This window comes from Lemur catta, chromosome 7 (genome assembly GCF_020740605.2).
Source record: "Lemur catta isolate mLemCat1 chromosome 7, mLemCat1.pri, whole genome shotgun sequence".
Taxonomy (NCBI): Eukaryota; Metazoa; Chordata; class Mammalia; order Primates; family Lemuridae; genus Lemur; species Lemur catta.
The window spans coordinates 71,746,968-71,763,909 of record NC_059134.1 but is presented as its reverse complement, the minus strand read 5'-3'; the positions used below and the strand labels follow the sequence as shown (position 1 = coordinate 71,763,909).

Genomic DNA, 16,942 nt, shown 5'->3' with positions numbered 1-16,942 from the left:
CCTGGGCAAAGCCAGGGGGTGGGGGTGATCTGAGCCCTGCTCTGGTTTGTTAATTTGTTGTTTTGTTTTGTTTGGGGCAGAAGGAGAAGATGAAAAACTGACACAATCACTCATTACTACACCCCCTAGAACCCAGCATGATGCCTGGAACAGGGAAACCCTCAAAAAATAATCTTTGAATAAATAACTCTTAAAGGAAGTTTTTGGAGAGGATTAAAAAAAAATACCCATGTCTCTACACTATACAGAAAGGCTTTCACTTTTGGTGGCAGCCTTTCAGGCCTGCCTACACGCAACTAAACTTTTCCATAGCGGCGTCACACTTACACAAGGAGGTTTGGAATCTTTGTTCCACTTCACATTAATGTATTTCTTGCTCCCTAACATTTTTTAAGATTTGAGCATTGTCATGTTCTTCATTTTTTTGTTTTTGTTTTTTCCAAATCAAATCAAGGTGAGTCACGTGCCCATGTTGGAGAGAAATCTATTCTTGGCCAAATTTCTCACCCCTCCCCGCCGCCACCCACCACCACCTTAGAATCTTACAGACTGGAAGAAAGTGGAGGCAGGGCTGGGTGCTCAGCTCCTGCCCTGCCACCCCAGCCCCAGCTAGGGAACAGGGGCACAGGGCCACCTGCCATGCTCAGAGAGGCCCCAGCACCTGTAGCACCCCCAGACCTCCCAGTCTCCAGCACTGACATCCCAGGCCCAGCCACATCCCACCCCCCAGGACCCGATGGGATGATCTTCAGAGAGGCCTTTAAAACACAAGCCACGGGTGATCCCACTCCCGCACCCCCTCCCCACTCCGAAGGGGACCCAGAATTCCCTGCTCCCAGGCAGGGGAGGGTGAGGGAAATAGAAAATCACATTTTCATTCTTTGGCATCTCTGTACAACAGCCAGGCAGGACAAAAATTAATTATATCAGAAGCAAGCCCCATGTTGCTGCATCAGCTTTGGATTGTTCATTTGGTAATTTATTTATAGCTTGTCTCATTCCTTAAAGGAGTTCAGGCAGCTACTAAAATAAAGACAATAAAATAGAAAAATATATATATAAATTTAAAAAAATCATGACGAGGGAAAACATGCTAAAATGTCAATTATCACACGTTTTCTGACTACAAAATCTCCCGGAGAGTTGATGTGCCATCATGTACTAAAACAACCCCTCCTGTTGGATGTTTCTAATCTGTTTCATTTTGGGTGGTTTGTTGCTGTGGTTGTGGTTTTATTTTGCTGTGATGGATAGTGCTGTAGCCAACACCATCTTGCCGATGGCTTTGTGCCTCTCTTGAATGATTATTCAGGATAAATTCCCAGGAGGCGGATTATAGGATCAGAAGATCTGAACTTCGTGTGGCTCTAGCCGTAAAGCACTAGAGTGCTTTCCAAGAGAGTTGTACCAATTTGCAATCCAACTCGCAGCCTGTTCTTTAGCTGGGATGTGAGAGAGGGGTCTTGCCCTGGAGCAGGGGGCCGAGGGCACAGGTGCCCCCTGTGGCTGGAGCCCCTCCTCATTGGTTATCTGTGCAGATGGCAGGAAAGGAGGAGGAGAGGCCCCTGGCCTGAGGGAGCTCCCTGGAATAACTGGCCCTAGCAGGGATGAGCAAGGCTGCCTCACGTTTGGAACTACGTGGGTGGTGATGGCCGCTCAGACCTGATGGGCGTCCTGCTCCCTCTCCGTCTCCCTGGCCAGTGATGGCCACACTGTGTCCTGTGTCCCAGATCTGGGTCTTATGCAGGAAAACCAATAATGCTTATACTGCTGCCTGCCAGGAACTGTGCAGGAAGGAGGGCTGTGGCATTGTGGTGGGTACCTGGAGACCATCCAGCCTTCATCAGGAAGTGCAGTTAAAGCTCAGTCATGTGTGATACTGGTATTGATGAGAAGCCTTAAGGGCAGGGACATTAGCAGTACAGAAAGGGCTCCAGCCTGTATCCTCCACGAGCCTGGTAGCTCTCCAATGGCAGGGGCCTTGTCTCCCCTATCAGATTAGGAGTTCCTCAAGGATGGGGACAATGTCTTTCCTATCTGCTTGGGAACTTTCCAGTGACATGTTCTCTGTCTCTCCATCATATCTGGGGCTTCCTAGGAGCATAGTTTCTATCTCCTTCCTCAGACTGGAAGTCTCCTAAGGGCAGAGGCCATGTCTTTCCACCCAATCGGGGTTCTGTGTAGTTGGGGGCCATGTCTCCAGCATAGACTTTGTACCAGCTGGTGTAGGATTCTTGGAGTAAGTGGGAAGTCAGCTTCTTGGATCTACATTGATCCAACCTGCGTCAAATGTCGGAGTGTCAAAAGACTTCGCTATTCATTAGACAGCGGCCATGTGCACAAGCTGAGCCCTTGGCCTCTGGCTCCTGGCTCCTGGTCCTTCTGCTGTAATTAGGCTAATTACAGAGCCAGACTCCTTTCTGGGCTGGCCTGGAGAGCATCCTTGAAGGAGGAGGATGAGATGGGAAGGTGGCAGCTGAGATGATTACCTCTTAGAGAACTCCAGAGGGGCTGCTCTCTCTGGATGTTCAGGCCTTGAGTCAGGGCTCACACACCCGGGGACAGAGCAGAGGTGACCTGTGGAGCAGGGCTAAGCTAGTAGCCCAGGAGGCGTGACATTCAGGCAGCACTTAGGACTCACAGAGCCTGTTACTTCCATCATCCCCTCTGACCTTGGAAAGAGCTGGGGTATATGGACAAGTAAGTACAAGTTTACAAACATCAGGTGAGAAAACTGAGGCACGGGGAAGGTAAATGACATGCCAAGCCTAACTAACCGGGACTCCATCCTTTTCTGATTTCAAGTCCAGCTGTCTTTGCTCTCTGGAGTCTGCATGAAGGGTCTGAGGGCCACACTTTCAACAGAATAAGGAAGGAGCCTCTGTTGCAGCAAACCAGTGGCCTCACCCGGCATGGACTCTAAGGGACATCCTACTTTAAGCCGTCCTTCGTCACTAATGCCTCAGTGTGAATGGGTTTGAAGTCCTTCCCAAGAGCCATGGGAGATAGGAAGCCTCTAAGCTTCATAGAGAGCCTGGCTGGGGGAGATACAGGAGCCAAAGGCAGAGGAAGGAGTAGCAGCTTGGTGCCCCCAGAAACACATGCTGCTGACCTCACAGTTGGCCACAGGCAGCCAGCCCCCCAATCCTTTTCCCACCACTTTCCCATAGGGCTAACTTCACCCCGTCCACATGGAGGGACTAAAGGCTTAAATTCCAGAGACAGGGGCCAGGGACCAGAGTCATAAGGGAAACAGGGTATGGAGCTGAAAGTGCCACAGTGCTAGAGTTCTGCCCCTGCCTGCCCCCCCCCAGCTGTCCACCCACCCCAGGCTGCGCTGCTTCTGGACCATCCTGGGCATCTTCATGTGTAGCCGTCTCATTCCTCCCACTAAACTCACCCTTGTGCTTTCTCCGCAGTTTTCATGAACACAGCCATCCCCATTGCAGCTGTCCTCATAGTAAGTGGATCCTTTGTCCAGCTCCTGGGGGTGGGTGGAGGGGGAGGGCGCCTGTAGTGAGAGGCCACCCAGGGTTGGCCATTCCGCACAGGGACCTGGGAAGACAGGCTGAGCAGCAGGACACACGTCCCACCCCTACCCCACAGACAGGGGCGGCTGCCTCCCTGCCTGGAGGACCTGAGGCTTAGTGTTTAGAGAAATTAAACTTTAAAAGATAGCTACGAGGCCGGGCGCAGTGGCTCAGGCCTGTAATCCTAGTCCTCTGGGAGGCCGAGGTGGGTGGATCGCTCAAGGTCAGGAGTTCAAGACCAGCCTGAGCGAGACCCCGTCTCTACTAAAAATAGAAATAAAAATTATCTGGACAACTAAAAATATATATAGAAAAAATTAGCCAGGCATGGTGGCGCATGCCTGTAGTCCCAGCTACTCGGGAGGCTGAGGCAGTAGGATCGCTTGAGCCCAGGAGTTTGAGGTTGCTGTGAGCTAGGCTGACGCCATGGCACTCACTCTAGCCCGGGCAACAAAGTGAGACTCTGTCTCAAAAAAAAAAAAAAGATAGCTACGAAATTTGTTAACTGATTAAAGTGAAACATGTTTATTGTAGAAATGATGGGAAACTCAGAAAGGAAAGCACGAAGAGGATTAAAGTCACCCACAGTCCCACTGGTAGCATTTTTAATGTTTTTCTTTCCAAGCATATGACATGTCGTTTTCTACAAAAATAGGATTGTGCTGCACATGCAGTTTGGTAACCTGCTTTTTTAAATGTAAGAATCTGCCACACACAATTCTCCACATCATTAAATATCACGATGTGGATCTGAAAGGCGATGTTGACAAAAGCGATGTGTAAGCGCCGCGGTGGGGGGCAGGCAGCATGCAGGCCCGGGCCCCAGGCCTGCAGCCCCCTGGCCCAGCCTCCCATCCGGGCTCCTGTGATGCCCTCAGTTCTTTAAAAAGATCTATTTATTTCCCCGGGGGCCAGCGTCGCGGAGCTGTGTCGCGTTCACAGCCTGTCAGGCACACTTGGGAATTCATTTTCGATGTGATTTATTGGGCTGCTTCCTGCCCTGGGGCTCTTTGGGGAACCGTGGGTAACAGAGGCCAGTGCACGGCCAGGTGGCCGGGCAGGCCATGGTTTGGAACGACTGTGTTGGCGTCATTCAAGGAGGACCAGGGAAAGGCGCAGCCAAGCTGCTGTCTGGGGAGGGGGCAGTGCTGACCAACCGGGCAAGGAGGGGCAGGACCGGAGGGAGCAGCCCCTGCCCTCCAGCACTTGCTGGGACATTTCCTTGAGACGAGTGTGAGGATGACAGAGATGTCGCTAACCGAAAGGTCCCCTTAGGAGCCCTTCCCTGCCAGCCCTCTGGTCTCCTTCCCGGGGCTGAGCGTTTGGGTGTGGGAGGGGCCCACGCTCTGAGGCACCCCAGCCTCATCCGTGCCTCTGTCCACAGACCTTCGTGGGCCACGCCAGCTTCTTCAAAGAGGCCGACTTCTCGCCCTCCGTGGCCTTTGCCTCCCTCTCCCTCTTCCACATCCTGGTCACGCCGCTGTTCATGCTGTCCAGCGTGCTCCGGTCGACAGTCAAAGCTCTAGTGAGGTGAGGGGGCATCCGGGCGAGGGCGCTGGACAGGCAGCTCTTGCATCGGCCCAAGGCGTGCTCTAGTGACCGCTGGAACCACAGCTGTTCCCTCCCAGGACACACCCCCCGCTGATCTGCGCCTCGCTGAACCTGGTCGTGGTTGGTCAGAGGGACACTGGCCACGTCTGGTTTCCCAGCACGCCATCCCTGAGAAGGGACTTGCTTGCAACCTCCAAGGAGAGGGGACTCACTGTCACCTCCAAGACAACTCCGTTTAAAAAAAAAGTCAATGTTGAGCCAAGCTTGGCATTCTCCTAAATTCTACCCACTGCTCCTATTTCCACCCTCCAGAGCCACCCAGAATGAGTGTCGTCCCCTCCCACATGACAGCCCCTTGGATATCAGAAGGTGTCAGCTGCGCATCCCTGTTCTCTCCACAGTCCCCGAGCCTTCACAGCCTTGTCAGTGAAGCAGCCTCCCCCAGGCGCCTGCAGGTCCTGCCCCAGTGGGCCCCCGGCTCTGCAAGGCCCCCGGTCCAGGCTCTAGAGCCCCAGAAGTGACACTGCCACTCTCCCAGAGGCGTGGCCCTCTTGGGAATGAAATACGAAGGCAGAAGGCTGAGGCTGTGGCTGGGAAATGCCATACCTGGGGTGTGAAGATCTCCCCAGGCCCTTGAAATAGCTCCTGGAAAGCAAGAGCCTGTCTCACCTCTGGGGAGGGCTGGCTGCATCCCTACCCATAGCCAGAGGGACCAATGAGTAACACCTGTTCTCTGTGTCTTTAGCCTTGAGGAAGGTGACACTCCTGTCTCAAGGGCCCCTGGCAGTCCTGGGCAGCTGACAGGAAGGCGTGGCTGTGGGAATGAAGTAGCTGTAAAGGGGTAGCTTGCATGAGGAAGCTCTGGCGTGGGTTCAAAGGTGGAAGGGGCACATGACTCAGCGAAATTATGGTCAAAGGAGTATCTGAGCAGGGAGTAGCTGGCTGGAAAGGGATTAGCTCCCCATTTCCAGGGTCAGCTGTGTTGACTCAGTTTATTGGCCATGGCACTGTGACACCTAAGGATCACCCCTCCTCCTGCCACCCCCACTCCAGCCCTGTGATTCTGTGTGGAAGCCACAGATGCAAGGATGCTGCACCTGCCAGAAATCCATTGCGCTGATCCCAAGGCATTCACATTTCAAACACTACGAATCCCACTGTCTCCAGCAACGGAACGCCTCCTCCTTTTTGATGAGGGAGCTCAGGCCCTGGGCTGCAGGTGGGAGCAGGACACTACCTGAAGCTTTGCCCCAGGGGATGAGAACCAGCCGCAGCCTTCAGGGGACAGAGGCGGAGGCCTGGCAGTCTGCCCCTCTCTCCGAGGGGGCGGCACACAGAGCAAAAGAGCCCACAGCAGCGTGACAGTCCCACACTGCCCTTGCCTTAAGGGTCAGAATGGCTGATCTGGCCCCAGGCCTGCTGGACATTTAGCAAAAGCTAAGAAAGGGGACACAAATAATGCTCGAGCTTCCCGGACAGCATCCACACCTCCAGGGGTGGGAGAAAATGAACTGAAATAGCGAAGCTTCCAGGGCCTCTTCCAGTCCACAGGGAAATTCGGGGGAGGAGTAGCCTTCTCCTCCTTGAGTAATGACACCTGCAGCAGGTTATGGGGATTCGATTATATAATGCTTATGAAGCAGCTAACACGGCGTCTGGCGTATAGTAGGTGCTCACAAAATATTAGCTATTGTTAATAACCAATCCTCATCCTAACTAACCTTGACACTGACCAACCTCAACTCTAACAGTAATTAATAAAGCCCAGCACCAACTGTCCTTCAGTCTAACCCAGACTAACCAACTTTAACATTCAACTAACCCTAAAACTAACCAATCCCACCTCCAATCCATTCCCTAACTCACTCCTGCTGACTGGTCAACCCTAACAAACCCTGGTAACACCGATCACCTGCCCCCGCAGGGACACCCGCTGGTCTGTCCCCCTCCAGTGTGGGCTTCCTGGGGCCACACCTCAGGGCTGGAACCTTCTCAGAGCTTCTCTCTCAGGCCGCACTCTCCTTCCCCCTCCTCTGCCCCTGGCAGGGGTGCGGGGTGTCTCTGTGCTTCCTCTGCAGCGTGCAAAAGCTGAGCGAGTTCCTGTCCAGCGCAGAGATCCGTGAGGAGCAGTGTGCTCCCCGTGAGCCCGCACCCCAGGGCCAAGCCAGCAAGTACCAGGCGGTGGTGAGTGCCCGGCCTCCCCTTGCCGCTCCCAGCATTCCCCTCTAAGGCCTGAAGCTCGTGCCCTGCTGCATCATGCCTCCACCTTTTCCCCCAAAAGGAGGGGCTCCCTTCCCTACGCAGCTCCCAGCCAAGTGGGTCCTCACCTCCTCACCATCCCCAGCCCCTCAAGGTTGTGAACCGCAAGCGCCCAACCCGGGACGATTGCCTCATGGGCCCGCTGCAGAGCCTGGCCCCCAGTGCCGACGGGGATGCTGACGACTCCTGCGTCCAGGTGAGCCCTAGACCCTGCACCCCCACGCCAGGCCTCCCACCACCGTCCCCCGGGGGAGCTCAGCACCTGGAATGCTAGAGACCTGGGTGCCGGGTCCTCTGCACAGAGGACACCTGCCTACTGCAGGCAGGTCCGTAGGAGTCCTGAAATCAGGGACAACCGAGAGGGGGGACCCCAGCCTTCCTCTCAGGAGGGTGTCTCAGGCAGGGGCCAGCGTGAGAAGGCCAGTCCCCCTCTCCTCTGCCCTGGAAGTGATCCAGGGGCTGGAATCAGTGTCTTTTGGCTTTCATGGGGGAGGGGAGTCCAGAGACCATTCACATTGAGAACCAGCTGCCTTTCTCTTCTCTTCTGGCGGTGGGGCACGGGCAATGAAGATCATCGGAGGCTACTTCACGTGGACCCCCGATGGGATCCCCACGCTGTCCAACATCACCATCCGCATCCCCCGAGGTATGGCCACTCACCCTCCAGCACACCCCTCCCCTGTCCCACCGAATGACGTGGAGAGGAAAGACAAATGCACATGACTGAGCACTTCTCTCTGCTTATCTTGGTGGGGGCCTGGGGTATGAACCCTAGATGGGGTGGGCTATGTCCTCACAACATCCGTGTGCTGGGTGAGAGTGCATTAGCCAGGACAGGGTGAGACTGTGGGCCTTGATGTCAAACCATCCCTTGCAGACAGTCTGGGCGACTCACAGAAGATCGGATGTGAGTAGCCAAGGAAGGTGTGGAAGGGGGTGGGGTTTCTGAGAATGAGCAAGGTCCCTGGGGTCGTGAAGCAGGAGGACCTTCTGGCAGGAGTGGCACCGTGAGCACAGTATGGAGGTGGGTTGGGGGTGGGACCCAGGGTGGCGTTTGTTGGGATTGCAGGAGCTGAGCACTGAGAGGGAGAAGCTAATGCTTAGGAAGGGTGGAGGGCAGGAAATCGGAGTGGAGGCAGGACCTGAGCAGCCAGAGGAGGATGCTGATCCTGAGAAGGAAAGGCTCAAAGCGCGAGAGGACTTCTTAGAGAGTCTAGGTAGGAGGAAAGGAAACGGGGGCCCCAGAATTGGGACTATCTGTCTGTCTGTGTTTCTGGGTGATAGTGGTTCAGAGTCCCCCGGCCCCACTCCCACCTGCCCCCGTCTCTCCCTGTAGGCCAGCTGACCATGATCGTGGGGCAGGTGGGCTGCGGCAAGTCCTCGCTCCTCCTAGCCGCGCTGGGGGAGATGCAGAAGGTCTCAGGGGCTGTCTTCTGGAACAGGTAATAGATGCATCCTCGGGGCTCGGTTAGTGGGGAACCCTCCTTTCAACCACCCTTCTCAGTGGAGGATGCATCACGCATTGACTGGAGGGCCCACTCTGTGTGTTCAGTGAGTGCTTACTACATGCTGTTAATTGTTGGTCTCATCATCATCATCATCGGTATTTAGTCAGCCCTTACTCCGCACCAGGTTCTTTGCTAAAAGCTTTGCATGCATTATTTCATTTCATCTTTATACAGCTAGCAAGGTAAGTACTGTTATCCATTCTCATTTTACAGATGAGGGTTACACTATTTGCCTGAATTCACACAGCTAATAAGTGGCAGGGCTGGAATTCGAACTCAGCTCTGACTTCACAGCCCGTGCTCACTCAGCGGCACTGCCTCCCAGTGTGGCCGTTGCAGCACCGGCATGGGTTCCGGCTTGGTCCTCAGCAGGCTGACACAGTCAGTGGGTATTTTGAGGATCCAGAGATATCCCAGACAAATGCTGGTTTCTGGGCAAAGATCACTATCTTAATTAAAGAGTCGGAACTCCAGGCCGAGTCAATCGTTAATCTATTATTTATACCTCCATACTTCCAAAAAGCACTTGAAACTCCTTGATAAAAGATGCATTTAAAATAGAACGTTTTAAAAAAAGAAATGAAGAGCTGAGCAATGAAGAGGATGTTAAACAGTGTTCAGAGATTGGGCAGAGGACAACTACGGCAGTCAACACCTGGCTCTGAGACCGCTGGTGGCCAAGGGAAAGGGGCGTCTGGCCGGGGTTTGTGGCACTCATTTGGGAATAGAAGCTGCAGCCAGTTCAGCAGAAGGGCAGGCTTTTCCTATCCGTCACTTCTAGGGAGAAATTATCATCCAAGATGTCAGGCGTTTTATAAGCCTGACTGCAGAACTAGCAGGGAGAATACCAGCGTGCACCCCTCTTCCTGCTTTGCCAAAACATCCCTGAGTGGTACCTCCAACAGATGGCAAATTTTCCTCCTCATTGGGGCTGTGGGCTGGCAAGTGAGTCTCTCGGGTTTCCAGTAATTTCAGTCAGTCTCTTGAGCCTTAATTCTGTTGGGGACTGTGCTATGTTTGGGGGCAGAGGAATTTCTGTGTCTCCATCTTTTGGGAGAGAATCTCTCAACACAGCCTGACCGGGAAGGTCCAGGCATTGGTTTGCGGTCACTTTGCCAGACCCTTATACCGACTGCCTCTCAGGGCTTTGGAGTGAGGAGCCCTTGCCTGTTGTCCAGCTGCATGTCTGCAGCAGGAAGACAGGAGCCCCCAGGGAACCGTGAGCTGAGGAAAGCAACCAGTGTTTATCAGGCATCTCCCGTGGGCCAGCCCCTTTACTAAGCACGCTGTAAGTGTGGTCTCACTGAAGCCCCCCCAAACCGAAGAGGTGGGTGTTATTACCCCATTCCACAGAAGCAGGAACTGAGGCTCAGAGAGGTTGGGTGACTTACCGGTCAGTGTGTGGAGCAGGGACTCTGTGCCTGGGTTCTTTCCCTCAAGCCTGGCCATTGCCTCAGGCTGGGGCCCCCAGGTCCTAGTTGCAGGGGTTATTCTGGAAGTTTCATGTAGAGGGCAGGCTAGATCCAAGCCCTCCCCCAGGGCAGGCCTTTTCTACATGGGATTGCAGAGCTCGGAGACTGGAGCTGCCCTGGATTCCCCTGTCTGTGTCCTGCTCAGCATGGAAGTCAGAGCCCCCTCTGAACCTGGCCCCGTTGCCCCACTTTCTTTATCCCCCTCCCCCCACCTTGCCCTTACGCACCCTCATGCCAGCACTGCACCTCTCCTTGTCCTCTGCAGAGGCAGCAGACATGCTTGGCAAGGGCCCAGCCCTGCCCTGCTTCGGCCCACACCTCCTCTCCAAGCTGTGCCAACCCTCAGGGTCTGACTGCTGCCCCCTTCTCTCCAGAAGCCTCTGCCCCAGCCCAGAGGACTCAGGGGCTCCCCAGGGCAGCTAATACTGAGCACCTCTTATGTGCCAGGCACTGTTTCAGTCGGTCTTACCAGGCTTCGTACAGAGGTATTGTTATTATTCCCATTTAACAGATGACGAAGTTGCCCAAGGCCACCCAGCTCTTAAATGGCACAAGTGGGATTTGCACCTGGGTGCTCAAGGGCATGGGCTTTCCATTGTGTGCTGAAAGGGAAGGGACACAAGAGCATCTTGAAGAAGTCAGAGCTAGCCTGACAGTCCAGAGGCCAGCGGCCACTGTGGCTATGACACATGCCTGCCTCCTCAGCAGAGCCACCTTGTGCGTCCTCTCAGCTCTGTTCTCACCAACACTTCCTTCCTCAACAGGCAGCCCAGGCCCGCGCTCCAAGCTCTGTTCAAGGCTGGGGGAGGGGCAGTAGTGGAAAGGTTCTTGTTTCCCAGGATCCTCCTTGCTCCCCTGCATGGTCCAGCTCCCCTCACCCCCAGACACAGTGGGACGCATCACTTAGCTTGCAGCCAACCCTGGGAAATTGTGAGAATTTGCTCCTGACTCAACTCATGCTGTAGTTTCTCTACATTGATGTATTCACTCACCCAATATGGAGCTCCTACTGTGTGCCAGGCCCTGTGCACAGCAACAGGAATGCAGAGATGACTAAGACATGGCCCCTGTTTTTTTTTATTATTTCAACAAAATTCCCCTACTGGTCTTTCATTGTGTTCCAACCTGTCTCCCAGCAGAGACCGTAGTGAGCTCCCTGGCATATTACAGGGGTACAAATGTTTAGGTTCCATATATTCCCTTTGCCCCACCCAAGTCAGAGCTTCAAGCGTGTCCATCCCCCAGATGGTGCACACCACACCCATTAGGTTGAATATACCCATCCCCTCCTCCCCCCTCCCATCTGCCTGACAGATGAATGTTACTACTATTTGTGCACATAAGTGCTGATCAGTTAACACCAATTTGGTGGTGAGTACATGTGGTGCTTGCTTTTCCATTCTTGTGATACTTCACTTCGTAGAATGGGCTCCAGCTCTATCCAGGATAATACAAGAGGTGCTAGATCACCATTGTTTTTTGTGGCTGAGTAATATTCCATGGTATATATATATCACATTTTATTAATCCACTCATGTATTGATGGGTACTTGAGTTGTTTCCACATCTTTGCAATTGTGAATTGTGCTGCTATAAACATTCTAGTCCAGATGTCTTTTTTATAGAATGTCTTTTGTTCCTTTGGGTAGATGCCCAGTAATGGGACTGCTGGATTGGCCCCTGTTTTTAAGGGAGGGGAAGTGAGCTCAGGGCCATGATAGAGCAGAGGGGAACAGTTAACTCTGCAGTTAAGGAGAGAAGGCTCACTGTGGATGTGGAGTTTGGGCCTTGAGGGATGAATGTGGTTTCATCAGATGGAAAAGGTGGGGGTGGGAGAGGAGGGTGTTCCAGGGAGGGGGAATGGCATGGGCAAGGCTGTGCCGATATTACAGAACATGGTTCTGTGTGCCTGCAGGACTGGGTGCGTGGACTGCATGGTGGGAGACGAGACTGGGGAAATGAACTCGGCTTAGATTCACATTCCAGGACTAGGAAGTAAGATTTAGTCTGAAGGCTGTGCAAGAATCATGCTTGTGATAATGGATGATGGATGAGAGAGAGAGAGAGACACCGTAGGGAGGGAGGCTAGTCAGGAGCACATTACAATGGCTGGGAGAACGAGGGGTCTAGGCAGCCACAACTCAGTTGGCTTCATCTGCTGTTTGTCTCTCAAAATCCTGGACATGTACACGACTCTCTCTGGCCCACCTATCCTGGCCAAGGAGTTAATCATGGGGGCTGTACACTGGAGCCCCCTACATTACTGGCAGGAGCTCCATGCCTCAGATGTTGGGTCCAGGGAAGCGATGCGCTTGCAACGTAAGCCAAGAGCAAAATAGCTTTTGACCTGGTGGCCTGTCCTGAGTCTGCACGTCTGCAGCCGGAGGGAGGGTGATGCCAGGCTGCTCCAGTGTTGTTAGCCACGCCTGGGCTGAGACCTGGTTACCAGGCAGCCAGAAAGAGTCCAGGAGGCACAAGGTGGGGGATTAGGAGGCACAGAATGGAGAATGCTCTGGGAAGATGGGTGCTTTGTTTGTACAACTGTTCATTGATTCCTCCGATGGCCAAATGCGCAGGATGGCTGAGCAGAGAGGCGCAGAGGAGCCAGGCTGCCTGGGCTCATATTTGGTTTCTGTGCTTTGGAAAATTCCATAATCTTTCTGTACCAGTTTCCCTTATTACCCGTGAGACTGATGTGAGGATTAACCTAGCATGGAGTAAGTGCCCTATAAATATTATTATAAATATTATTATTCAGCAGCGTACTTCCTTGCCAAGAACAAAATTCCCCTACTGGTCTTTCATTGTGCTCCAGCCTGTCTCCCAGGAGAGACTCTAGTGAGCTCCCTGGGGACAAGGGACCGTATCTTATTTGTCTCACTGTATCCATAGTGCTTTTGCTTAATGAATTCATTTGCTAAATGAATGAACCAGAAATAACTTAGGACCTCAAGAGACTGCGGTTATAAATACGTCTTGACATCTCTCTCCTTCCCACCCACATGCCTTTGCCTAAACTAGCCCCTAACCCAGAATTTCACTACCCAATTTTTCTACCAATATTGGGAATGAATGAATCTTATTGGTGCTTGCCTCGCACCATATTATGATTATTTGCTAACACATGTCTCCCCCACTACACTGAGATTCTTAAGGGATTGTTCCATGTTATACCCCAGGTGCCTGGTACAGGACGTGCATTTTATGAACTGCTCTGTGTAGGCTACAAAGGAAAAGGCCTGGCCCCTGCCCTCGGGGAGCTCACCAGTCCTCGGTGGTCAGAGGTTTGCAGAGCCCCAGGGTGGGCGTGGAGGGTCCACCAGCAGGGGTCCTGCAGACAGGAGTCCTGAGTGGAGCCTGTGTGTCAGCAGCCGGGCTCTTGGTCTCAGAGAGAACCACGTGGTGCCCAAGCATTCACTTTAGTAAGCGTCACCTGCCCCTCCCCGGCTCTCTGCTTCAAGGAACTGTCAGCCTGAGAATTTACCAATTCCCTCTTTAATCTTTAAGAGGAGAACATTTCGATAAAAAGTCAGTATCAGCAGATACTCTGGCAAAATTCTTTCCTGGGGAAATAAAGAGTAGGGCCATTAATATCCACAGTAGAATGACTGTGAATGCCCCCAGGGAGCCAGCAGGAAGCAGGGCCCTGAGGAAGGCACAGGGTGGGGAGGAGCTGCAAGTCCAGTGTCACCAGCGCTCCCCCTGCCCCTGCCCCACCTGCCGAGGCTCCCCCACGGGGACTCTGTGATGTCTGCACCCACTCAGGACGCCTCGCCTGGCTTGCACTGGGCCTGCCTCAGGGTGCTGTTGCCTTGTGGTAGTTGGTGCAAAGGCTGCCTGCCTAGGTCCTTGATTCCTCAGGAGGTGAGAAAAAGCCTTCTCAGCACTGCCCTGCGGTCCCATCTGCCCATACAGTTCCTGGAGCCTTCGGGGAGAGGGGGTCAGGGGCTCAGGTGCACCTGGGCTTCCTGGAGGAGGCAGGTGTGGCGAGACAGTGGCAGACAGGAGAAGGGACACTGTGTGGAAGTGACAAGCCAGGCTTGGGAACCAGATGGCCTCCAGATGTAGTCCAGATGCGGCCACTCGCTAGCTCTGTGGCCGTGGGCAGGTCACTTTACCTCTCTGAGACAGTTTCCCCATCTGGACAGTAGCAAGACCCTTTCTTTGCTCTCTTGGAGATTTGGCGTTGGGACCCAATGACATTAGCTGGAGAGGATGCTGGGATGAAAGGTAGCATTTCAGGACAGCAACAGGCCTGTCTGGGCAGGATGAATGGGCTGTGGACCCTATGAGTCTTAACTCACAATTCCAACCTCAGTTTCCACTTCTGCCCTTTTACTTATTGCTGGGGTCTTAAAGGAGTGTTGGGGGTATTTGATTCCCTCTTTGCCTGCACTTTAGGGACCAAGCACTGAGCTGAAAGGACGATTCCCCTAGTTCTGCAATCCCACGACCTTCCCTCTAGCCAGCTGTGAGCTGTGTCTATAATATATGCTCCCAGTGGCATCGTGAGGTTTTTATAGATAAGGAAAGAGAGGCTCCTCTGAGTCAAGGGGCTTGCCTCAGCCTCCACAACCAGTGAGTAGAAAAGTCTCGGATTGCAACTCTAGAGCCCATATTTTTCCCACTTCTCCACACTACCTGTCTTCATACGCTGTGTCTTCTTCCAGCCTCCGATTCCCTCGCTCCAACACCACCGTCTCAATTCTTCCCACCCTTCAGGGTTGGGCTCACCTGCGGCTCCTTCTATGAGCCTTTTCTCCTATTTCTTCCTTCTCCAAACTTTTAAAAATTAGGCCAGGCATGGTGACATGCACCTGTAGTCCCAGCTACTCGGGAGGTTGAGGCAGGAGGATCACTTGAGCCCGGGAGTTCCAAGCTGGAGTGAGCGATGATGGTGCCACTGCACTCCAGCCTGGGCAACAGAGTGAGACCCATCTCTAAAAATAAATAAACAAATTACATTTTTCTCTGATTCTAAAAGAATGTACATTAAATTAGAAAACATACACAATTATAAAGATAAAAATCACCTAATAGCCTATCACCCAGAAGTCTCCTGTTTTTTCTCCAGCATTTGTACATGTGTTTGTGTGTGCATCACCCCAAAATTTCTCTAATATTTATTGTTCCTACTTTTCTTTTGGCCCATATAATTTCCTGACTTTGGTACCCATCTGATTCGCCCTACCAGGCTATGAGCCCCTGGAGGGCAGGCTCTGTGCCCTGACTCAGGTTTGCACACAGGTGCCAGCTCCTAGGCGGCTGGAGGGAAGGGTGTGGCATTGGAAAACTAAGGGGAGTGGCCCTTTCACCCTAGTGCTTGGTCCCAAAAGTGCAGACAGAAGGGGAATCGATATCCTCAACACTCATTTAAGACCCCAGCAATCAATAAGATCAAGTACCTGCCAGATATACCATTCTTTACTTTTCAGATCAGAACAGATACAAAGCCTCAGGGAGGCCCATTCTAGGAGGCTGGGGCTACACTGGAAAGAGAAGATGAACTTGGATTCATACCCCAGCTTCCCTTCTTCCCAGGTCTATCATACTCAGCATGTTATGCAAACTCCAAGTCTCAGTTTTCCCATCTGTGAAATGGGGATAGGGTTTATAGGGTTATTATAGGGATGAAATGATGAGTGCAAACAACTTCTTGCGGTGCATGGGGAAGGCCTGAAATGAACACTAGTCCCTCCCTTCCTTCTTCCCAAATGATTAATATGCCAGTTCACAACCTCCATTTATTAGAGATCTGTCATGTGCTAAGCACCATGGGGGCTGAAAATGATGTTCTTCCTGCCTTAAAACCCCACTGGGGATGACAGACTCCCAGAGGAGCTGATTAGAGAGTAGAGCAGTCCCTTACCAGGGCTAATTGAGCAGCCCAGACAATGAAGCAAACTGAGTTAGGGCTGGTGCTCGTCTGTATGCTGGAGTCCCCAGGGGTGCCGAATGTGTAAATAACAACCTTTGCTACTCTGGAAGCAGGAAGACTCCAGAGATAAGCTTATCTGAGCTGTGGCCACGGGAGTTGGAATTTGTAAGCTTCAGGGTTTTCATCTGTCTGCTTTACCAGCTTGTCTGTAAATTGTAAATTACAGCAATCTGGTGGTTGGGGAATGCAGGTTAGGTTGGGTTAAGAGAATGAAGCGAGACCACAAAGATCAGAGAACAGGAACAGAGGGGGCTGGGGATTACCTATCCATCAGAGTCTTGCCCTCGCAGCAGGGATCAGGATTCTTTCCATCCCTGTTTTTGTCCATCCTGGTCTTCCTGACGGGAGGCATTTGTCAGAGCTGTGACGTGGGAAATCACAGGGAAGTAACGCAGTGGGAACATTTACAGCACGGAGTCAGGCCTATTTGCTCTGCTCCTTGTTGGCTGTGTGACATTGGGCAAGTTGCTTAGCCTCTCTGAGCCTCATTTTCTTTATCTGTAAAGACAACAAAATAAACCTCCTTCATATGGTTCTTTCGAGCTTTAAAATAGACAATGCTATGACGGTGCTTCTCACAATGAATTTCAGCTCTTTTTAGTATTACTAAAGCAAGGTCTGTGTGGAAATAAAGCAGATTGTTTTTCCTTGAATGTACATGCCAGAAGTACACATTCCATTGAC

At 52.5% G+C, this 16,942-nt stretch overlaps 1 protein-coding gene across 2 annotated transcripts in view; it reads left to right on the top strand.

Moving 5' to 3' along the window:
• Positions 1-16,942, top strand: part of ABCC8 (ATP binding cassette subfamily C member 8) — a 75,661-nt gene that overhangs the window by 35,052 nt on the left and 23,667 nt on the right. For both annotated transcript variants that reach the window (XM_045557617.1, XM_045557616.1), the window contains exons 11-16: positions 3,420-3,460; positions 4,915-5,060; positions 7,160-7,265; positions 7,426-7,536; positions 7,911-7,986; positions 8,677-8,782. In XM_045557617.1, the coding sequence (XP_045413573.1) occupies positions 3,420-3,460; positions 4,915-5,060; positions 7,160-7,265; positions 7,426-7,536; positions 7,911-7,986; positions 8,677-8,782 (586 nt within the window). The remainder of the gene's footprint in view (positions 1-3,419; positions 3,461-4,914; positions 5,061-7,159; positions 7,266-7,425; positions 7,537-7,910; positions 7,987-8,676; positions 8,783-16,942) is intronic.